Genomic DNA, 24,346 nt, shown 5'->3' on the forward strand with positions numbered 1-24,346 from the left:
CAAGCGATGCCCTTTCATGCAGTAAAAAGACACGATACAAATGTTGTTGACAGCGTAAGCATTTTTCCTTAAAGTTCTGTTGAGTGAAATGTTGTGTCAAAGTTTGACGAATAACGTTTGACACCTCACACACCTTATTCTTATAAAGTAACATGGTAAAAATGTTACTAAAACAAAATAGATTATTAAAATAAGCAATAATTAATGTTCCCAATCAGATCAATCATTATTACATAATTTATTAGTCGTTTAACATTTTACAGTTTGTTATACAAGTTACATATTCTCATGAAGCAATCACACATGTAAAGCGTACCTTTAGCACAACTAACACACAACTTTCGTCTTAATTACAGGATATTTACTCATTGTCTATCAAGTATTTCCATCCTATTTCACTCCTCAAATATGCTGTTTGATTCTGGAACCTAAGGATACAGGGAAAGGATTAAACTAGTTTGGCATGTGGGAATGAGAGTAAGTCAACAGAATCCAACTTGTTGCCCATAAAAGAGCATCAGGAAATAGATCAACATGCACAAGTACAACCTAAATCCCAAATATACAATAGCTGAATGTATTTGGCTCGCAGCATAAATTGTGCAATAGCAGATTCATTCACACTCAGTGGTAAGAGTGGTGTAGGCCTACTATACACGCTTGTTAAATAACCCAAAGGCCACATTTCACCACAACCTGATAATGATAAAAAGATAATGATCATATTATAAATAATAAAATGTTGATCTTCAAAATGTTATTTGCGGGTCCAAACAAGGCAAAGTTGTGTATGGACAAATTCAATCAATTATGTTTGTGTATAGGTATATACCTTTAGCCTTAACCTGTTTTCTGAAAGGAATAAAGTACGTATGATTATAATTAATCTCTAACTAAATCACGAAATTAAATTAAACTCATAAATTCAAGGCTTTATTTTGCATTTCACAAATCAATCATATCGGCAACCAGCTGCCTCTCCAAACGGGTAAAGTCCTGATCAGGCAGAAGATACCTTTGAATGATATCTTTGACGTCCTTTTCAGTCAAACACTCATAGTCTTGCTGGACTTTAAACGGCAGGTGTCCAGCCAGTTCACACAGAGCCACATTAAAAGCGGTTTCCTCTTTCGCCCCGAAGCTGGACCTCCTGGGCCATAGAGCAATGCGCACTCCTCTCCTGGACCCCTGCTGAGCCTCCTCCTGCTGGCCCTCACTGGGGGGGCATCCTCTGGTCAGGAACAGGTTGTGGGCAACATCTCCGTTTACAAGGGCTTCTGTGACTTGGAAAACGACACGGGCGATTTGATCGAGGTCATTGGGTTCTGCGTAAAACAGAAAACCTCTGGGCAGGTGTGTCAACCGGTAAAAGCCCTTTTCAGGAACCAAAGGCTCAACCGGCACGGTCTCCAGCAGCAGCTCTTGTTTTAGGTAATAGCAATGCAGGTGTAAATGGTTCACCGAAGCAAACGCTCCCAGGCTGTTGAACCCGACCCTGAAGCCCGGATCAGAGCTCAGCAGAACCGATTCTATCCCGGTCTGGATGGCGGACAGCGTCAGGACCTGTGGCAAACAGCGTGACGGCTCTGGGACAAACAGACAATGTCCAAACTCCAAGGGACTGACATTGACCAGCACCACCACTTTCTGGAGCTCAGGTCGATCTCCCCCTGGAGGGCGAAGACTCTGTTCAGTAACCCTGCTCATCTCAAACAGCACTTCTTCTGGACTGATCTTGTTGAAGTTGAACTGATGGGCATTGTACGGCTGCTTGATGCTCTGGATCTCCTGCGGTTTCCTCCTCTCGACGCCTCGCTGGACGTTCAGCTGGGCGACCAGGGACAGGGGTCCCAGTAAGACCCGGGTCTGCAGAGCACCGAGGCGGTAGCGGAAGACTCCTCCCCGGCCCATCCTTTCCCGCCAGCCGGAGGAGAGGAGTGTATCGAACGGGGACGGCTCTGTGTGAGGGTCGGGGTGTTCTGCCCGGTGGATGTCAGTGAGGAGATCCCGGTGGCTGTACGTAAACTGAGACATGTTGGGACCGGTGAGACGCAGGACGTATATTCTTTACATATAGGAATAACAGCTGCGGACTTGAATAATCAAGTAATTGATTTATTGATTCAATGTTTCAATGATTAAAGGAGAAGATATAGGCCAATATCCGAGTCACTTCAGTTTCGTCTGTTTACCGACAGCCACACGTGTGTGACTGAAATCCGTGACGCCCTGAAGCTAGCGGAAATATACCACACTTCCGATTTTGTTCTTTCAAAATAAAAGTCATGCAGCTGACTGAAACCCGACAGTGTTAAACGCAGATCAACTTTAGAGTTGCACACTCCAGATCTCAACCCGCAGCTCCGTCGATGGGATGGGATCGTCTTGGTTGACCTGACATCTCCGCTGGCTCAGCAGTGTAGAGGAAAGAGGAGAGAGGAGAGATGAGAGATGAGAGATGCGGTTCCTCTACCGTCACTGGGTCTGCTGCAGGCTACGTTGTGAACTGGGAAGTACACATGGTGCACAACTGGAAATACAGTGGCATATTGATTTCAGTCTGCACATATCAAACAGTGGATGGACGTATGCCTGTTCATAGAAAAACAACAACAACAACAACAACAAACAAATATAATCTTGTACTCTATTGTAACTTTATTTATACTTTTAGATTGTGTTCTTGTATTTATATATATTTTAAACCCCTAAAGGGGTTTAGGGCTTGCCACATCCGTGTCCATGGGAACCATTTCAGGTCATTTTTAACAAGATAAAATCTGTTTTTGCATTATATATGGGAAATTAATATATGTGGACCTCATCCATATATATTGGAACTCATCTCACCAGCCCTCCAACATCAACTCCCAAACCCCACTTTGTGAGTCACTTGATATGCCAGGCCCAATTTAGGGTACCATATTAGCCAATGGGGTTCCTAGTTATTTTAGTCACAGCATACCTTTAAAGCAAAGCAGTGACTGGCAGAGCTGTCTGAAACAGACGTCCATACTTGTGTGGCCAGAGCACAATAGTTGGCTGTTGAGACTCACATAAACTCGGAAATTCAAGCAAGCACCCAGAATGGAAGCAAACAACAATGGAGTGAGTACAGTTATTATTTTCTGGTAAAATGCATTGTAATTGACTTCTGTCTACAACCAGAAAAATAAATACTTGAACGATTTCCTAGAACCGGATGCAACTCTTTTTATAAGGGTGAAATTTGTTAAATGGAAGAAATGTTTAACAGCTTGGCAGCAGAAACAGTCAGTCAGCAGTCAACAGTTGTCAGTTTGCCGGCCGTGCTGGCTTATTTTTAACGCCTCTCTTGTCCCTGAATCACTGCCCCACTACCCTACTGCTGGCAGGGATAACCTCTTTAAAACAATAAACTTTTAAGTCAGCAAGAAGTATAGCAAGATTTTCAAGAAATGCTATGTGTATGCCATAGGCAACTACAATGCTACTTTGCCGTACACATCTGTAACCCGAAGAACGTGTATGTCTTTGCGTATTCTTTGTCATATTTCCTAGATGAAAACAGGACCTGAAGACAAAGCTCATGCTCCAGATATAAGTGTGACGCGGGATAGTGAGGTACAGCTCACTATCCCAAAGGACCCCAAGTCGACTCCCAGTCATGGTATGTCCCCCATTTTCTATTTTTGAATAAAAAAAACATACACTATACATTTAATGTATTTCAAGAAATGTTATATTTTAAGTATGCCTACAGAAAACAATAGCAGTTCCATACTCGTGATTGATGTATATGATGTCTAGATACTTTCTCAGCAGAGTAAGGGTTAGGGTTAGGGTTAGTTATATATAATTTGATGGACCGCATTCTGAAATCAACCATGATTATGATATTATTACATTATTATTTGGTTACATCTAAGTTAAACATGTAAGCAAACAGTATTTCAAAAAGTGTATGCTATCAACTAAATTGTATCACATGGTCTGAAACCCAAATTACCTTTCTTGTTCATATGTTTTGTTTTTTCATGAAACACAATCAATCTCATAATATGTCCAGTCAGGCTATTTATCTGCTGTAATAGTAATCATGTATTTCAATTTGTTTAGCAGATCGCTTCGTCAGGTCCGTTGAGAATGGAGCACGCAAACCTGACGACACGGCTAAACCTGCTGCTGACAAGGAGAAAACTATTCCACCAAAACTTCAGATCACGGTCAGCACATTCACCGTCAAATGTGGGGCAGCTCTGAAGGTAGACCTCCCAGTGACTGGACTGCCTAAACCAAAGATCGAATGGAAAAAAGATGGTCTTGCGATAAAGGAGACTTCGAGACTGGAGGTTTCACACACAGCGTCGTCGACAAGCCTTCGTATCAAAGATGCAAATAGGGATAATTCCGGCCATTACACCATCACAGCGAGTAACAGCACAGGGACCGCGACTGGAGCAATAACAATAGTTGTTCTAGAAAGGCCTGGGCCACCCACAGCACCCGTAAAGATCGAGGAAGTAAGCTCAGACTTTGTCTCCATCTCTTGGGAGCCACCGGAATACACAGGCGGCTGCCAGATAGACAACTATGTGGTGGAGAAACGCGACACCTCGTCCACAGACTGGCAGATAGTCTCAGCAACAACAGTCAGGACCGCAATTAAAGTCCCCAGGCTAAAGACAGGGCATGAGTACCAGTTCAGAGTGTTTGCTGAAAATAGATATGGAAGAAGTACCCCAATCAGTTCCCCCAACGTCATCGCACAGTATCCCTTCAGTAAGCCAGCGGCCTCTGGCACCCCACGCGTCACCACAGTGACCAAGAACAACATGGTGGTTGAATGGGAGCCTCCCACCAGCGATGGGGGGAGTCCTATCATTGGTTACCACCTCGAACGGAAGGAGAAGAACAGCATTTTGTGGACCAAGTTGAACAAGCTTGTTATTCCCGATGCTCGTTTCAAAACCTCTGGGCTGGAGGAAGGCATTGAATATGAGTTCAGAGTCTTAGCAGAGAACATTGCTGGACCCGGCCTGTATAGTGAGATATCTGAGTGCTACGTGGCTAGAGATCCATGTGACCCACCTGGGACACCAGAGGTGGTTGTCATTACAAGAGACCATGTCACCCTACAGTGGGCAAAACCCAAGAGCGATGGAGGGAGTACCATCACTGGCTACCTTGTAGAAAAAAAGGACCTGCCAGATGGTAAATGGATGAAGGCCAATTTCATCAATGTCATTGAAACCCAGTTCACAGTCACAGATTTGACTGGTGGCGATAGGTACGAGTTCAGAGTCACTGCCAGAAACGGTGCTGGTGTTTGGAGCGGTCCTTCAAGGAGTACAACTGTGACCGCCGAGGATGTCATAGAGGCCCCAACCATATCCTTGGATGCTAAGTACAACAGCACGTATGTGATTAAGGCTGGCGACACCTTTACTATTGATGCCAACTATTCAGGAAAGCCACTCCCACAAGTCAGGTGGCTAAAGGATGGAAGGGAAATCGATAAAAGTACACCCAAAATGGACGTCAAAACCGACCTCTCCCGCACAATTCTGACTGTCAGGGACAGTTCACGCGTGGATGGGGGAAACTATGCCTTAAACGTCAATAACATGGGCGGAACTAAAACTGTTCCGGTAAATGTAAAGGTCCTGGATAGACCGGGTCCTCCAGCTGGACCTCTCAAAGTCAAAGTGGTCAGTGCAGAGAAGTGCACTCTTTACTGGAACCAGCCCATGAATGATGGTGGAGCCAGTGTGACCCACTATGTTATTGAGAAGAGGGAAACTAGCCGTGTCTCCTGGACTGTAGTCGAGCCATCAATTGAAAGCATCAGTTACAAAGTGAATAACCTGGTGTCCGGCAAAGAGTACATATTCAGAATTATTCCCGTCAATAAATATGGTGTTGGTGAACCCCTTGAGTCGGATCCCTTCGTGGCACAAAACCCTTTCACAACACCAAGTTCACCATCTGCCCCTGAAGCGAGTGCCGTTACGGGGGACTCTGTACTGCTGACGTGGCATAGGCCAGAAAGTGATGGCGGATCCGAGATTGATGGGTACATCCTTGAGAAACGTGACAAAGACGGTATCAGGTGGTCTAAATGCAACAAGAGAAGGCTGAATGATTTGCGTTTCCGGTGCCCAGGACTCAGCGAAGGACATTTCTATGAGTTTAGAGTATCGGCCGAGAATGCTGCTGGCGTGGGTGCACCCAGTGTTCCGAGTGAATACATTAAGATTTGTGAAGCTACGTACCCACCAGGACCTCCCACCAACCCAAAAGTCACTGACCACTCCGGCACTACTGTGTCTCTGGCCTGGTCCAAGCCCATCTACAATGGTGGATCAACCATAACAGGATTTGTAGTCAAGATGAAAGAGGCTACAGACGATGACTGGACAACATGCATGCCCCCTACTGGAGGGGAGGACACCACATACACCGTCAAGAGACTGAGAGAGAATGCAGAGTATAACTTTCGTATTTGTGCAGTAAACCTTGCTGGCCATGGAGAATATGTGGATCTACCTGGCCCAGTGATGGCTGCAGAAAAACTGGAGGCACCTGAGATTGAGTTGGATGCTGAGTTACGAAAGATTGTGAACGTTCGTTCCTGTTCTACCCTCCGTCTTCTGGTTGCCATTAGAGGGAGGCCAGATCCAGTGGTCAAATGGTCAAAAGCAGAGGGCCCTCTCAATGAACGCGCTCATATTGAGGTAACCAGCTCCTACACTGAGTTACTGATTGAAAATGTCAACAGACTTGACTCAGGCAAGTATGTGTTGACACTTGAAAACTGCAGTGGATCCAAGTCAGCCTTCATCAATGTAAGCGTGCTAGATTCACCAAGCGCACCAACAAATTTAGTAGTTAAGGATGTAAAGAGAGACTCAGTATCCATTTCGTGGGAGCCACCTCACATTGACGGAGGTGCAAAGATCTCACACTACATTGTTGAGAAGAGAGAGGAGGCCAGAATGACATTTACTGCTGTCTGTAGCAACTGTGTAAGGAACTCATGCAAGATTGGAAATCTACAAGAAGGAAGCTTTTACTCTTTCCGGGTGCTTGCTGTGAATGACTTTGGTGTTGGACTTCCATTGGAGACAACTGACAGCGTCAAGATATCGGAGGCTCCATTGTCTCCTGGTAAAATCACAGCCGAGGATGTTACCTCCAACAGTGTCAGACTTGTATGGGAGAAGCCGGACCACGATGGAGGAAGCAAAATCACATGTTATATTGTGGAGATGCAGGCCAAGGAAGATGACACGTGGACAGTGTGTTCTGAACTCAAAGCACTAGAAACTACAATAAATGGGCTCACAACAGGAAGGGACTATTTCTTCAGAGTGACCGCAATGAATGATCAGGGAAAGAGTGAGCCTAAGCCCCTGTTGACCCCTGTTTCTATAAAAGACAACAATGTTGGACCTATCATTAATTTGATGTGCACCGCATTCAGTGTGAGAGCAGGAAACGATCTGAAAATCAACGTTCCCTTTAAAGGTACACCACAACCAGAGGTGGTTTGGGTAAAAAATGGCGAAACACTAAAAGAGACAAATAGGGTAAATGTACGTACATCTGAGATTTCCTCTGAAATAACCATTAAAGAAGCAATTAGAATGGATGTAGGAGAATACAAGATCAAATTGACCAACTCATCTGGATCAAAATCAGCAAACATATTTGTCAATGTTCTTGAAACCCCTGGACCGCCAAGTGACCTCAGTATTGATGAGCTCAGCGCTGACTTTGTTTCTCTTTCATGGCAGCCTCCATTGTACCGTGGTGGCTGTGAAGTTGATAACTATGTTATCGAGAAGAGAGACGCAACATCCTCCACATGGCAAACTGTATCAGCAACGATGGCTAGAACGTCGATCAAGATCTGCCGTCTTACTCAGGGGACAGAATATCAGTTCCGTGTCGCAGCAGAAAACCGATATGGGAAGAGTAACTTTGTTGACTCCGAACCGGTTGTTGCCCAGTATCCCTTTGAACCTCCAGGCCCTCCAGCCTCTATCCATGTAGCCAATGCCTCAAAATCTGTCATGCTGGTCGAATGGAGCCAGCCAGAGAGTGATGGAGGAAGCCCAGTGACTGGCTATCACATTGAATACAAAGATCAGAGCAGCATCCTTTGGATAAAGTTAAACAGAATTCCTCTCACTGAGAACCAGTTGAAGGTCACAAGCATTCAAGAGAGCCTGATATATGAGTTCCGTGTTTGTGCTGAAAATATGGCGGGAGTTGGGCCCTGCAGTAAGGCTTCTGAACCTGTGGCTGCAAGAGATCAGTGTGATCCTCCGACAAACCTCACAGTCACCAGCATAACCAGTAGCTCTGTTTCCCTCTCCTGGGACAAACCACAATATGATGGTGGTGCCAAAATAACCGGTTACATCGTGGAACGCAAAGAGCTCCCACAGAGCTGTTGGCTCAAGTGCAACTTTACAAATCTACAGGAGACCTGCTTTGACGTGACAGGCCTCACTGAGGATGATCAATATGATTTTCGAGTTATTGCCAAGAACGCAGCTGAACTCCTAAGTCCACCATCGAAATGCACTGGACCCGTCACAGCCACGCATGATGTGGATCCACCAAATATTGTCGTTAATGATAGATGTAACCAGGTGGTGGTGGTCAACGCAGGAGTCCTCCTGAGAATAGATGCTACTATCACAGGACGCCCCCAACCCATGGCATTCTGGTCTAAGAATAGCAGGAGAATTGACACCAAGGGAAGGTTCGAGATAACCTCCACAAAGACACAGACCTCATTACTTATCAAAGAAAGTACCAGAAAAGACTCTGGACAGTACATCCTGACTGCGCAGAACAGTGGTGGTACCACCTCTAAAACCTTCAGCTGCAAGGTGCTCGACAGACCGGGACCCCCAGCGGGTCCCCTGGCAATAACTGGACTCTCAGCGGAAAAATGCATCCTGAAATGGGGGCCCCCTACGGAGACGGGTGGGGCTGAAATAATGCACTACATCGTGGAAAAGTGTGAAACCAGCCGCATTGCGTGGACTCTGCTTCATGGGGACCTGACGTCAACGACGTGCAAAATCACCAAGCTTCTCAAAGGAAATGAATATATGTTCAGGGTGAGGGCAGTGAACAAATACGGCGAGGGTGAGGTTCTCGAGAGCGAGCCCACAAAGGCAGTGGATCAGTTCACCGTTCCATCGGCTCCTACTGACGTCGAAGTTACAAGCGCAACAAGCGAAGCCATGACCATCTGCTGGAGGAGACCGGCCACTGACGGCGGCAGCAGCATCAACGGCTACGTCATTGAAAAGAGGGAAAAGCAGGGTCTTCGATGGACCCGTGTCAATAAAAAGCCTGTGTATGACCTCCGGGTTAAGGCTTCCGGCCTGCGTGAAGGATGCGAGTATGAATTCAGAGTCTTTGCAGAGAATGTGGCAGGGCTAAGTGAGCCGAGTATGCCGTCCTCACTTACTTTGGCTGAGGATCCAAAGTTTCTTCCGTCCCCACCAGCAAAGCCCCTTGTCATCGAGTCCTCCAGGACCTCCATCACCCTGTCCTGGAACAAGCCGCTGTTTGACGGTGGAGCAGTGGTGACCGGTTACAGGGTGGAGTACAGGAAAACATCAGAGGACAGTTGGAGCGAAGCTGTTTCAAACACAGAGAACACAGAGTTCACAGTCACTGGGCTCACATCCGGGGAGGAGTATGTGTTTGTCGTCAGATCTATCAACAGAATTGGCGCGAGTGAGCCCAGTCCTGAGACAGATCCGGAGGTTGCCATGGAGAGAGAGCAGAAACCCGAATTTAACATCAGCAATGAGATGCGCAAGGTGATCCTTGTCAAAGCCGGCAGCTCTTTCACCTTGACCGTACCGTTTACTGGAAAACCTGCCCCAGATGTGAGCTGGGACAAGGCGGATGCAGACTTGAGAATCCGAGGACTCATCAACACGTCTAGCTCTATGACCTCCATCACAGTGGAACAGGCCACACGCGACGACTCAGGAAAATACATAGTGAAACTGCAGAATGTAGCTGGAACTGCAAGTCTTACCCTAAACGTAAGGGTTCTGGACTCTCCTGGTCCCCCGGCAAGCCTCGCCGTCAAGGATGTGACCATCAACAGTGTCACCGTTACCTGGGATGCGCCTGAGAATGAGGGAGGAGCCGCTGTGCAGAACTACCATGTGGACATACGCGACATCAGCAGGAAAGGATGGACCAACCTTACTAAGTCTTGCACACGTCTGTCCCATCGCGTCTCTGATCTGGTGGAGGGGGGCATTTACTTCTTCAGGGTGACAGCGGAAAACGAGTACGGGGTCGGAGTCCCAGCTGAGACCAAGGATGGAACCAAGATGATAGGTACTTCTGAATAAATATCACCACGCTCAAATCTTTATGTTCGGTTGCTAATATCTAATTCAATGTTTCAATAACATCAATTGTTTTTTTGTCATGTTTTGAAGGTTATTTATTGTATTAACTAAACAATTGATTTACTTTTTTTTCAGAAACTACAAGCTTTTAGCTGGGAAAGTCAACCTTCTCCACTCACCAACAAATATATAATGGGATGGATGTGATGGAAATCGATTGGTCTTTTAATTATTATTACAAAGTGGCTTATATATATATATTTATATATTTATATATATATATATATATATATATATATATATATATATATATATATATATATATATATATATATATATATATAGTGGATGATAGGAATATTCTCCCAAAATGCACTTTCCATTTCATTAATAGTGACACATTCTGGCACAATGTTTTTTAAATTTTGATTATGTGCTCATATACATATTTGTTTACTTTAGATGAAAAGATATATAGCTTGCATTCCTTCCAATAAGAAATGAGTGGATGATGATTCCTTTTGTTATGATATTCATGTTATTTTGCCAGAGCATAGGCCTATCCGGATTTGGATTGCTAAGTTTCTGTTCCTTACCTCTCCTATTTATAGGAACATCGACGCTCCCTTGTACGTGTGCTATTACATTGGACATATGAAGGGAGTCGGGACACTATTATTCTTCATGGTAAAAAACGATTTGACCACTTTGAGACATGAATGCAAAACAATTTAAACGCACCAGTGACCCTTGATTTTCTGAGGCTATAAAACGATTGGTTTCATACTGAATAAGGTTAAACTTGGGATAGGACTAACACAGTAGTATCTTCTCCCTGAACTAGAAGATACCATTTACTGTATTAAGTGACAAAGTAGGGTTTTCGCTGGACAATGCATTCATACTATTCTATTGTATTGCGCCAAAAGATGATGTACAAATATAATTGCAAGCAACAATGGCAAAGTCAGACATAGTATGGTGAGATACATTCGTTTTGGTGCTGTTTCTCACAACATGTTGGGTTGAGGTGAGATTCACACTGTAAACCTCCTGCAATGCATTTCTGACATGCACTCAACCGCTGAGCTCCATGTAGGTGTCCACCATTAGGTTGGGACACCTAATAATATATAATTATTATGTCATCCTTTCAAACGTTGTGCCTTTTTAATGTGTGCCTTGGGACTGCTGTTAGGATCTATCCAGGGATGATTAACAAATGACTGAATAAGTTAGTCTTAAGAGACTAAGCTATTTCTGTTATTTTCGTTGGTACAAATGTATTTGAATGTTTTCGTCACAGAGTGAAGACGCCATCTATTGGCGATTAAATGCTATTGCTTCAATAAAAACCAAAGGACGCGGTGTAAAATGTTTATAACTTACTGGATGTGTATCTCCTCTACATCAGAGAGAAGGTTCAGTGCTATGGTTCTCTTATGTTTTTGCATAGCAAACATTATTCTGGAATTATATTTCGCAAGTGGGAACTATAACAATTTGGAGTTAGAATAAAGCCCCTTGCGCCCCCTGTCGGCCAAGGGGCCCACTGTCTCGCTCTCCGCGTGGTAATCACCATCCAGCCGCACCGACGCAACTCACACACTTCAGTATTATACAAAAGTTAATAAATATCTATTATGTCATTTCAAGCATGCATTCTCCTTTTATAATTGTCTGGAGACAGTTACACATAACAATATATTCTAACAATGTATTCAACCGTATAAAATATATTTCATAACAATATTTGTTTCAAGTGAATTGTATTTATATATTTTACACAAATATTATCCGACTCTTGAGTATTCGACTCCAGTTACCACTCCCTCGCTCAACTTTCAATGCTTTTAAATATTGATTAAAAAAATAATTAGTGTAATAATTGTTATAAATTGTGCCCAATAGGTGGCAGCAAAGCCAAACTGAGGAAAAGACCACAGTAAATTCATTTTTTGACATCTTTAATTCTTTCCTGCAATACATTTGCCACAATGTTAAAGAGTAAATACATCTTAAATAGTTAACAGTTGACAGTTTCCCAAATTCCTTTGACATTTCCTCTTTCCACAGTTTGCAAGGGAGAAACAAGCCCTCAAGACCACCTTGTGCAAATTCCCAAATGGTCCATAATATAGTCTAAGCCATGCTTGCCCAAATATAGCAGTGGTTTTCTGGCTGGGTGTTCCGGTTGCAACAACGACAATAAAATCTCTAATGTACTGGGAATTTAATGCATAGATTTGTGTCTGTTCTACTTTATAAAGATAAGCAAGTAAAAATGACATGGCTGTCAGTAGGCCTATGTTAACACAAAATCGTTTTTCTGGGGAGAAAGTTGAACCGATTTGAACTCACTTTAAAAGGCCTTTAAAAAATGTAATCATAATCTATACATTTAGGAATGTCGAAAGAAATCCATCATTTTAAGATTGTGTAAATTAATTTAAACACATGGCTTTTTTGTTTGCTGAATCGTCCGTCAGTACTGAAATCCATCAAGAGACCTTTCATTTTACATCCCGGCTGACAAAACCTCACAGAACACTCAGCAAGACAACATTATCACAGTCTTCACGATGTACAGAATTAGTGGATGATTTGTTTTAAAGTCTTTTTTTGTAGTGGGACAAGCTTTTCTTTTCTGTACAAATCAGATTCTAACCGAGACAGACTCCTGCTTGACGACACCTCCACGACCCCTCAGCCTACAAGACGCATTCAACTATATTATTATGAGTACATAAAATGACAAGGGCTTTCATCTGTAAATCCTAACAAAAAGTCGACGGGTCAGAAGTTGCACGTGATTAACCAAAAATCCCCTTTTCCCCATATTTATTTCGGATCAACTCTGAGAGATTCTCATACTATCGCTCTTTAAACTACAAAACACAAAAGAATGGCCCAGGAAATATTGACCCCTTTCTATTGGTGTATTGAAGGCTTAGTAGAGATCTTTTCTTTGTTTAGACGTTAATACTATACTGTACAGTGCAGGTCTCCCACTTATCCACCTTTCCAGTCATACACAGAATCCAACAGATACAACACAGAGCACACAGCCATATAGTCCCGGAGCGGGGTTCGCACCTATGTGAGGTACCGAGTCACCAACCCGTACGAGAAAGGAACCACCACCGACATGGAGGCAGTGAGCAGATGAACCCAGGAGGCGGACAGGTTAGTCAATGTTAAAAAATAAAGCAGTGCACACCCCATGATCAAAAAATCCATCACACAGTATTTCACACCCATCCCCAAAGAGATCTTGCAGCAATGAATTGCGGTTCCTCTGGTGAGCCCGGGTGGCCGTTGCAGACAGAGAGAAGCAGATTGAGGGTATTGTGGTGTGTGGCAGAAAAAAATAAAACAGAGGTCGTTTTCCCCACCCCCCAGTGCTGATGACAGGCCTGCCCTCGGGTTTAAGGGCAGCCCCAAAAACACACGAAAAGGACTAATGGGACTTTTTTTCTTGACCCGAAAGAATTCCTGAGCCTTAAAAGCCGACTAATGCCCGTGCGGTTTTACCTTGTGGTCCGACACAAGATTCCTCATCGTGCACGCATCTAGATGAAGGAGGGACAGAAGAGAAGCAGGAGGGAACCACAACGGTCGCTTTCCTGGTTTAAGTCACAGTCTTTTGTCTGAGCGGTCGTGTTGGCATGGCGTCGTTCAGAAAGGCAGACGGTTTGGAAACAGTCTATGTCACAGCAGGTGATGTCATGTCCTGTACCTCTGCACGCTCGCAGGAAGTGAAGACCCAAAACCAAAGCAAAAAACACACTGAGAAAAATAACTAAATGGGAGAAGAGATGGTTTATTCCAGATCCCTTGACCTCAGGACAGTAAACAATGCTATTGCACCAGATCTCACACACACACGCACGCACACACACACACACACACACACACACACACACACACACACACACACACACACACACACACACACACACACACACACACACACACAAGCCTTTACGATAATTAGTCTACAAACACGTTAGCGCGCACACCTGGCTAGACCAGTGTGAATCTTGAAGGGAGAATCTTAATTACGGGAATTAAAGTCCATACACTTTGAAACTGTATCTATGACAACCAGTATATCCACCTCAAAAGCATATCTCACCGAAAAAATGAATTGATAAAAATCTGGAAATTAAAAAATAAATCTGGAAATTAGGCCTTTTTCTTTCGCCGTCCTGATGAAATTAATCTCCAAACCTCAAGCGATGCGAAGGAGGTCCATTTTACAAAGAAACAGATCCATATGATCAGACAGATGGTCATATGTTTTTCTATGGATGAACCGAGTGTCAGACGACCACAGTGTCTGGTGTCTGGCCAAACTCAGAGCCGACTCTGCCCACCCCCTTCCAGGGCAGACAGGGGTGGGGGACAACACAGAGAGAGAGACGTCTGGGTGTCAGGGGTGAGGCAGGTTGGCTGAGGGAGGCACTACCCTCACGGTCACAGGCCTGTCCAGTAGACCCATTGCCTGACGCTTCTACCTGTGTGTCTGTGTGTTTGTGTGTGTGTGTGTGTGTGTGTGTGTATGTGTGTGTGTGTGTGTGCGTGATTGTGTGCGTGCGTGTGTGTGTTGTTGCCGATATCCTCTTCCGAACCACCAAAACAAAAACACCAGTGTTGAGACTGTAAAACAATAAGTTAGCAGGATCCTGTGGAGCTGCCCATGACATCACAGGGGGAGGGGGGGGTGGGGGTGGGCTGGAGTTCGTTGTGGCAACGCTCCTGGGCAGACATGGACTAGAAAGCAGGGCCGGGTGGTGGGCGTAGGGTTGTGGCTAGGGGGGGGGGGGGGGGGGGGGGGGGGGTTCTAGAACTGCCAGCCAACACAAACCAGTTTCGTCCGTTCCATAGTACAAAGTTCTCATGGGTACAATCAGTTCTGGCGTCGATATTTTACATGTGTGTACTTTCGTTTTCTTTTTCTTTTTTTTGTTTGTGAGTATGCTTCTGTGAGGGTCCTTTCTACTCCTCAGGTTTTTCCCAGAACGTTTCTTCACGAGGGCGGTGTAAGCTAGCCGTTCTGGAGTCCATGCTGCCACGTCCACGCGCGGGAACGTCTGTCCCTCGCCCGGCCACTCCCGGGGGGAGCTGGGGGGGGACAAGAGGACCACGGTTAAGACGCAGGATTAAACACTGAACGATGTACAACATTGCCTGTCATAGAGTGGCTCAGGTGTGCTCTGGGCCTGAGCAGTGAGATCAGGACTACGTTTAAAAATGGGATCATCTTTTGTTTGCAGTACTTCTCCCCAGAAAGGTTTTTACATTGGATTCGGGAATACATAAGAAATGGACTGAGAGTGAGTGGTGAGCTGTAGTGAGAAACAAGTGTGTGATCCTACTGGACACTGGGATGAGTGCTAGGTGGCTTTAGGGATAGGGTGCAGAGCCAGTGTGTGATTATGAGGGAAGCCAGACTGGGTGAGAGGTGGCTGGGGGGTGGGTGCAGAGGGGTGCTCTGACCTTCAGTGCATCATGACACCACACAGCGGCAGCTCATGCAGTCCTGGCCGCTCTCGTCGGGCGGGTTGAGTTTCCTCAGCTTGTGCTGTCGAATCTCCCGAACCAATGTGTAAAAGGCGTCCTCCACTCCCTGGTCAACACACGCACACATTGACACACACACACACACACACACACATACACATACACGCACGCACCAATACCCACACACACCCATAGACACATAGATACAGGCACATGCATGCACACACACACACACACACACACACACACACACACACACACACACACACACACACAAACGTGCATGCATTCAGAAATGCAGACGCACACACAAAAAAACATACACATGCACCCACGCATACAAATGCACCCAAACACGCACACACACCCACACACGTAAAAGATTAGAATTGTACAGGAGAAAACAGTTGCATTCGTAAATTGTCCTCGGGAAGGGGAATTGAATGGAGGTCACTTCTAATGCTGACGGTAACTCTCCCTGCGTCCATTCATTAATCACGGGTTGGGGAGCGTTACCGTGGCAACCGTGGCCGCTCCACCAATCCCAGTGATGTCATGAAAAAAAAATAAAAAGCCCTCTCCATCATCAGGGTCCTTGGGTTAATGCTCAAATTAAAATGGCCGATACGTTTTTTTTTTTTTTACTAAATTAAAATGGATCGTTTCAGGCGACTCCGTGACGGATCATAGGTGCTTTGTTGGCGGCCGTCGGCCAATAGCGCTCGTTCCTGCATACGTGTACGTCACACGTACCGACGCCCCTACTTCGGTAGTGAGCGTCGGCGTGTCCTCCTTAAAGCCTACGGGGGCCGATCAGAGGAAGACATCACACATCCAGTGAACGCTAAACACTCGGCGTTCTACGCCCCCCAGGATGAGCGGGGTCCTACTACTGGGGACTGATTCTTCAGGGGACTGATTCCGCAGGGGCCTGACTCTACAGGGGGGCCTGATTCTGCAGGGGACTGATTCTACAGGGGCCTGGTTCTGCAGAGGTGCCTGGTTCTGAGACGGCAGCGGGCGGGTACCTGTCGCGTCTTGGCCGAGGTCTCGATGTAGGGGATGCCGTAGGAGCGGGCCAGCTCCTGGGCCTGCCGGGTGTCCACCGTGCGGGCCGGCAGGTCGCACTTGTTGCCCACCAGGACCATGGGCACGTCGTCCGAGTCCTTCACCCGCTTGATCTGTTCCCTGTCGAGGAAGCACAACCACCACCCGCTCACGTCAGTCCCTGTTGACGGCCCGGTTCATCTTCATGGCTGACATGCGACCGTTTCTTCGAATCATTTTAAAAGCGCAGCGGCGCAGAGTAAATAATCCCAGTAACATTTTGGTGGACGTAACATTTGAATGGGGCTTCAATCCCAGCTCTTTTACAGTTAAACGTCTCACGCCCTGATTCAGTTACACATAAAAGAGTGTTTTTTTTTTTTACGTGAGACTTTGTGTGTGATAAACAACAGTGGAGCTGGAGCCCCGGGGGGACCCGGCACCAGGGAGCACTAGGACCCTGAAGAGCAGTCCTCGGGCTCCGGGCTGCTGTACTGCTGCACTGCTGAGGGAGGGCGGGGACAGGCAACAGCATTACCTCATCGCTCTCTAGCCGCAAGTGCCAACATACAACCAGCCAGCAAGACAACCAAACAAGCAGACAGTCAGTCAGCTTGCCAGCCAGTCTTCCAGTCAGTCAGCCTGCAGAATAACCAACAAGACCGCTAGCCATTCAGCCGGCCATTCAGTCAGCTTGCAAAATAACCCACAAGACAGCCAGGCAGCCAGCTAGCCATTCAGCCAGCCAGCAGATGGAGCAGCTCACTTGGTGAGATCTATCAGTCTCCTCTCCTCTCCCTCATCTGCTTCACTGTGAGGTTCACGTGCACGGCTTCACGTGCACGGCATCACGTGCACGGCTTCACGTGCACGGCTCCTCCGTCTCTCAGCGGTGACAACCGTGCTCACCCCCCCCCCCCCCCCCCCCCCCCCCCCCCCCCCCCCCCCTTCCCCGTGCATGCTCCTGTCCTGGTGTCACCGCCCACATGTGACCCGAGATACAACCCAACACAACACACAACACAACCGCAGGGCTGGGGCGTGCGCTGGGAGCACTGGAAATAACCTCTGGTCAGAGCGGGGTGCCTTTACTTTACGGCCAGGTGCATTCTGGGCAAGGATCACATTCTGCAACGGAGATTCTTCCAGATTCTGCGATCACTAACTATAGATCAAGAGCCGATGGATGGAAATAACCAGACGGGCTGTATGTCCAGAGGGCACTGTGTTATTTAGGGGCTGTGGCGCGGTCTGCCTATATGATGTCAGCAGCTATGTTAGGCCGGAGAGCGGAGAAGATGCTGCTACACATTGGACCAGTGAGGTAAACACACACACTAGTCCTCCCCTCCTCGTGGATATTTTAACATCAACGAGAAGGAGAGAATATTGGCTGCAGAAGTCACTCTCTCTCTCACTCCCTCTCTCTCTCTCTCTCTCTCTCTCTCTCTCTCTCTCTCTCTCTCTCTCTCTCTCTCTCTCTCTCTCTCTCTCTCTCTCTCTCTCTATCGCTCTCTCTCCCTATCGCGCTCTCTCTCTCTCTCTCTCTCTCTCTCTCTCTCTCTCTCTCTCTCTCTCTCTCTCTCTCTCTCTCTCTCTCTCTCTCTCTCTCTAATTGAGTCTGGATCGATTTCATTGGCAGCACACCATAAACCTCCACTCAGGAGGCTAAGCTTTCTTTAGCCGTGTTAAATGCTTCAGCATGACATCACCACGCTACTGCAGAGGTGCACACACACACACACACACACACACACACACACACACACACACACACACACACACACACACACACACACACACACACACACACACACACACACACACACACAAACAAACAAACACACCCTTGTGTCCTCGTCAACAACTTAGAACGTTCCATAGCCTATGTTGATTAAAATTCTGTCTCCCACACCTGAGATTCAACCCCTCTCATTGGATATATTTTCCCGCCATATAAATCACATTTTCAGACTTCAATTCACGCTATAAGGCTTGAACCCTTACATTTATCTTTACATTAACATTAAGGGCATTTAGCAGACGCTTTAATCCAAAGCAATTTAGAATAAGTACATTTGTCAGAAGAAAGAGAAACAGTATCGTTGCTGTCGGTTCAGTAAGGGTTTTAGTGGAACCAAGTTCCAATAACATAGTTCCAATGACTAACAGACTTACTGACTTATTTTTCAAAATAACAGCCCCCCCCTGTTCCCTCACCTATATTGGTGGATGTCCTCAAAGGACTTAGTGTTGTTGATGGCGAAGACGCAGAGGAAGCCCTCGCCGGTCCTCATGTACTGGTCCCGCATGGCGCTGTACTCCTCCTGGCCAGCCGTGTCCAGGATGTCAAGCAGACACGTCTCGCCGTCTATCACCACCTGCTTCCGGTACGAGTCCTGCAGAATCAGAGGGGGTAGAAGCGCTTTAGTCTCACCGCATAACCCCTCCTCACCGTGGCCCCGGGACCCTCCCTTCGTCCAGCACCCCCGAACCACCGTTGACTCCCTTGATATACTTTAATACCACAATACGATAATATACAATAATATAGTATAATTGTTTAGCACCATGCTAATGCTGCAGCGGCCGACGGGTGTTTGAAATGGATGAAACTGAGGGAGTCCACTTCTGTTCCGAACAACAATTAACGTATTTAATATTTAACAAATATGAGATATATAACGCCAAAATCCAAATCTTTACTTCCACATTGAACCCTCCCATTTACCCTCTATGGACCTTATTTGCCTAGCGTCCATCTTTGATCCATCTTTGTTCTAGATGCTAGCTGGGTGGGTGTACGCCCCCCCCCCCCCACACACACACACACACACACCCCTCCCCCCTACGCAAGCTCTATTCAAAATACACTGGGGAGTATGGAGGGGGAAGGTGGTAGGGGGGGGGGGGGGGGGGGTCCCCCTCTTATCTTTCATTCCCCACTGGGACCAACAGGAGTATCAGTGCCCTTTGCCTCTCAGAGGGAAGAGGTGATTGAGGTGAGATGCTTGGAATCCGACAGTACAGTACACAACACTAGTGTAGTACACTGTTGTACACTTTGTCAATGTGTGTCATAAACAACACTTTCCACTGTAGTGCACTGTGGTGCACGGCTTCAGTGTTTCCGACAGCTCTGAGCACACTGGAGTTGGTGATCCCCATTCCGGTGTGCTCAGAGATTTCTGTGTTTGGTACGGTGTGAGCCCCCCACCCAGCTCCAACTGGACCGTGGCTCTTTGTCCCAAGCACCCCCCTAGTTTCAGAAACACTGCTTTCAATCTTTGGATTTTTAAACATCTCAAAGTGGCGTTGGCAGCTTGGACCACATACAGCAATGAGGTCATGGCTTTCTCCTGGGCCGGCGGGCCAGGGATTGTTCCAGATCAAACAAGGCAGCGAGCAAGCATCAGCAACATTAGGAACAATCTTTTGCAGTAGATACAAACACGTGCTACTGCTACGGCTCGGTAAACATTAAGCTTGTCTTAAGGCTGAGGTCAAAGTGCACGGAGGTGCCTGTGCTCATGCAGAGTCACACACATGCAAGCACACACACGCACATGCACGCACGTGCCCCCTAGCCAATGTTTAGCCTTCCAACACATGTCCACACTAACATGGGAGGCCGTCCCTTTGTTTAAGGGAACACGGGGGCCAGGAATGCACACACAGACAGGACATTGTCCACTCAGAGGCAGGCGTGGAGAAAAACAAAGATGGCTGACAGGGTCAAAAAGAAAGCAAGATCTGTCTCTCTCTCTGTCTCTCTTCCTCTCCGTCTCTCTGTCCCTCTCTCTTTCTCTCTGTCTGTCTCTGTCTGTCTCTCTGTCTCCCTGTCTCTCTGTCGCTCTCTCTCTGTCGCTGTGTCTGTTTCTCTGTCTCTCTGTTTCTCTGTATCTCTATCTCGCTTTCTCATGATGAAATGTGAACCATCGCCTTTTGCGTAACCTTGAGAAATAGACTTGAAAGCTGGCGTCAAGCCACAACGGGTCCGACCGTTAACTAAGAGACCTGTTTTGTAACGTGACAAGAGTGGAAGGATCTCATTAACATCTGGTTCCACTAACTGCTCACTAACACCCAGCAGTCCACAGCAGGCTGCGCTGCCGAGAGACAGCGCGTACAGGAAACCATTCCTCCGTTGAGTTGTGGCGTAAGGAGCTTCACTTGCCAAACCGACCAATATGCCTTACACATTAGACTGTTACACCATCAGCATGAAGTGACCCGTGGAGGTTGAACATTGACAGGTGGAGTCTAACTTGCAGTAAGTGTAAGCTAGTCTTGGGAGGGAGGGAGGAGGCGATGGGTGAAAGAACGTTTTCAGGTGACTTGGCAAGGGCGTCGGGGTTGAAAGTAATATAATACTGTAATGTGTGACTTTTATCACAGTATTTTATTACACAGCTTTGTTAAATACTGGTTTCTGATTGGTCGTGCAGGGCATTCAGCGGTCTGTTATTTCTGTATAGGAGGCCGTTGCTATGGATACAAGACCGTTGCTATGGACACTAATCGAACCGTAACAGACATTTCTTTTGTGGAAGCAATATTTATGTATTTATATTTTGCGTGATTATTGATTTCTTCAGTAAGTAGCAGTGTAATAAGTGGGCTAATCAGGGTGAAAGTTAAAAAACAAAGATGCATAGTTTGACAGTTGATTCGGCTACTACAGATCATTCAAATGAACGCAAAAGTTACAAGTCATTTAAAAATCATTACTTCAAACCCAAAGTAATATCGTAAAGTAACTTATTACTTGTCAAATGGCAGAAAGAAACTTCCAGTGCAATGCTTGCCACTGGGGCGCGTGTGAACCCCCGACAGTAAAGTAGGGTACCGTACCTCGATGGTTGGGTCGTACTCGTCCACAAAGTGGTTCTGGATGAGCTGGATGGTCAGAGCGCTCTTCCCCACACCTCCTGCTCCCACTACCACCAGCTTATACTCCGTCATCCTCACCGCTGCTTCTGGCCACGCGCACCACTGCAGGAGACACAGGAGCACAGAGACATGGTTAGCATGTGTTAGCAACACCCACACACACACACACACACACAAATGGAATCCTATGCTAACGGTCACAAGGTCTGACGGTAGCTGTGGACTGCCCCGACGTGTCTTTCCCATGGTGTTTGTGTGTGTGTGTGTATGTGTGTGTGTGTGTGTGTGTGTGTGTGTGTGTGTGTGTGTGTGTGTGTGTGTGTGTGTGTGTGTGTGTGTGTGTGTGTGTGTGTGTGTGTGTGTGTGTGTGGGCAGAGTTTAGAGAACCTAAGTGAGGAATGTGAAGTATGTGCTGAAGGTACTCTGTGTTCCAGCCCGCCACAGCCCTGAGCAGCCAGAGGAGTATTAAGGGTGGGGCGTGTTTGTGTGTGCATGTGTGTGTGTGTGTGTGTGTGTGTGTGTGTGTGTGTATGTCTGTGAATGTGTATGTATGTGTGTCTGTGTGTTTGTTTGTGTTTGTGCATGTGTGTGTGTGTGTGTGTGTGTGGCTGTGAACGTGTGTGGTGTATGTATGTGTATGTGTATGTGTGTGTGTGTGTGTGTGTGTGTGTGTAGGTATATGTGTGAATGTGAATGTGTGTGTGTGTATGTGTGAATGCGATTGTATGTGTGTGTGTGTGTGTGTGTGTGTGTGGGTGTGTGTGTGTGTCTCAGATCAGTCTACATGGTTATACTTTTGGACGCACTGTGACTAACGAAAACAACAACTAACTATAGCTGCTACTAAAGCTGACATCATATTCACACGACTCACATTTCAAACAACATTGGAGAAAAACATCAATAGCAAAAAACCCTCATTCATAAGGTAGCAAGACGGGTAATTATTCGTACAGTTGTCACTATTCACCATCACAATTAACCACTATGACTAATGAGGAATGATGAGAAATGACACAGGCCGTCTCTGAGAAAGATGTGTCAGCTGGCTGGCTTTCCAATTTATCGCTATGAGGAAGTGCTGGTGTTTCCAGCATGCCTCTTATCTTAAATAACTCGGAACCTGTCGGGAATTTCCAAAAATCGGATCTTATTGGCCTGGAATTGAAAAAAAAAAGAAAACGCTACAACTGTTAAAAATTGAGTGATTGTGTTGCCGGACAACATACAATCATATAGGTGTGACTACAATGCTTATCAGCTGTGGAGTCTGGGGGCCATGGTCAAATTCCTTGAAAGGAGATTAGGTAAATAAGACAGAACGACTTCCTCCTGCTTTAGGGCGAGGTGTGACTCACTAAAATCCCATCACCTGCTCCAACACCAAACCCAGCTGTTTGTCTGGGTGTCCTGACCAGAGGGGCTGTAGACATCACAGCATTGTCACCATGAGCACATCCATGCTTGACGGTGGGCGGCTCCTTCGTACCGTTTGGACGATGGAGACGTGTGCAGAGAGAGTAAAGAGGTACACTGAAAAACGTTTTCTTTCCTGGTGCCCACTGTGACCATTCAAAGTGGTGTACATCTGTATGTCTCTTATAGACAGCGTGGCCTTGAAGCACACTGCAGGCCGACCCTGTGTCAACAAGAAAGACATCTCTCCAGGTAAGGACAGATATACTGTTAGACTTTCCATCACAAAGCAGGAATATGCCAGCCACTCACACCCTCTCCCCCAGTCAGTCAGTGAAAGTTAAACTAAAACCAATCCATTTATTAGAGGAAAAAGTACACAATAGGTGATGATATGCAAGCAATAAATTAAAATTGTATTCAGAATTTCTATGCTACATTTAAATGTATACACAGTGATTAGATAAAGAAAATGAGCAAAATTAGGATCACCTTGAGTGTATTACGAAAACCAAAGTTGAATGACAGTGTTGACATATTACACAGAAGACTTTAACATGTTACCCAGAAGACTGTAACATGTTACCAAGACGGCTGTAACATGTTTCCCAGAGGACTGTAACATGTTGCCCAGAAGAATGTAACATGTTGCCCAGAAGACAAACATGTTACCCAGAAGAACACTATTACATGTTACCCAGAAGACTACCATGTTGCCCAGAAGACTGTTACAAGTTACTCAGAAGACTGTAACATTTTATCCAGAGGACTGTAACATGTAGCCCCGAAGACTGTAACATGTAGCCCAGATTGGCTGTAACACGTTGCCCAGAAGTCTGGAACGTGTTGCCCAGCAGACTATAACATGTTGCCCAGAAGGCTGTAACATGTTACCCAAAGACTGTAACAGTGTTGCCCCAAAGACTGTATCATGGTACCCAGAAGACTGTAACAGGTTGCCCAGAGGAATGGAATATTTTACCCAGAGACTGTAGCAGTGTTGTCTAATAGACTTGAATGGTCTTGCCCCAGAGACTTTAACAGTGTTCCCCAGAAGACCGTAACAGTGTTGCTATGGAGAC

The 24,346-nt window shown here is 46.1% G+C and overlaps 3 protein-coding genes across 7 annotated transcripts in view; 1 reads left to right on the forward strand and 2 right to left on the reverse strand.

Moving 5' to 3' along the window:
• Positions 1-223: 223 nt before the first annotated feature.
• Positions 224-2,231, reverse strand: gdpgp1 (GDP-D-glucose phosphorylase 1). Its single transcript, XM_030367128.1, has one exon. It carries the CDS (start codon positions 2,032-2,034, stop codon positions 946-948), a length of 1,089 nt encoding a protein of 362 aa, XP_030222988.1. The 5' UTR covers positions 2,035-2,231; the 3' UTR covers positions 224-945.
• A 760-nt stretch (positions 2,232-2,991) lies between these two features.
• Positions 2,992-10,645, forward strand: LOC115551279 (titin-like). 2 transcript variants are annotated; one of them, XM_030366922.1, is made up of 4 exons: positions 2,992-3,108; positions 3,541-3,649; positions 4,099-10,368; positions 10,518-10,645. In XM_030366922.1, exons 1-4 carry the CDS (start codon positions 3,088-3,090, stop codon positions 10,532-10,534), a joined length of 6,417 nt encoding a protein of 2,138 aa, XP_030222782.1. In that variant the 5' UTR covers positions 2,992-3,087; the 3' UTR covers positions 10,535-10,645. The 2 variants fall into 2 exon arrangements, with proteins under 2 accessions (XP_030222782.1, XP_030222783.1); XM_030366923.1 differs by having other exon boundaries at positions 4,102-10,368.
• A 1,687-nt stretch (positions 10,646-12,332) lies between these two features.
• Positions 12,333-24,346, reverse strand: part of LOC115550554 (GTPase HRas) — a 17,377-nt gene continuing 5,363 nt past the window's right edge. For all 4 annotated transcript variants that reach the window (XM_030365704.1, XM_030365706.1, XM_030365705.1 and 1 more), the window contains 5 exons: positions 21,810-21,950; positions 19,176-19,354; positions 16,937-17,096; positions 15,885-16,014; positions 12,333-15,509 (listed from right to left, as the gene is read on the reverse strand). In XM_030365704.1, coding sequence (XP_030221564.1) covers positions 15,895-16,014; positions 16,937-17,096; positions 19,176-19,354; positions 21,810-21,920 — 570 coding nt within the window. In that variant the 5' untranslated portion in view covers positions 21,921-21,950 and the 3' untranslated portion in view covers positions 12,333-15,509; positions 15,885-15,894. The remainder of the gene's footprint in view (positions 15,510-15,884; positions 16,015-16,936; positions 17,097-19,175; positions 19,355-21,809; positions 21,951-24,346) is intronic.

The sequence above is a fragment of the Gadus morhua genome, chromosome 9 (genome assembly GCF_902167405.1).
Source record: "Gadus morhua chromosome 9, gadMor3.0, whole genome shotgun sequence".
Lineage (NCBI taxonomy): Eukaryota > Metazoa > Chordata > Actinopteri > Gadiformes > Gadidae > Gadus > Gadus morhua.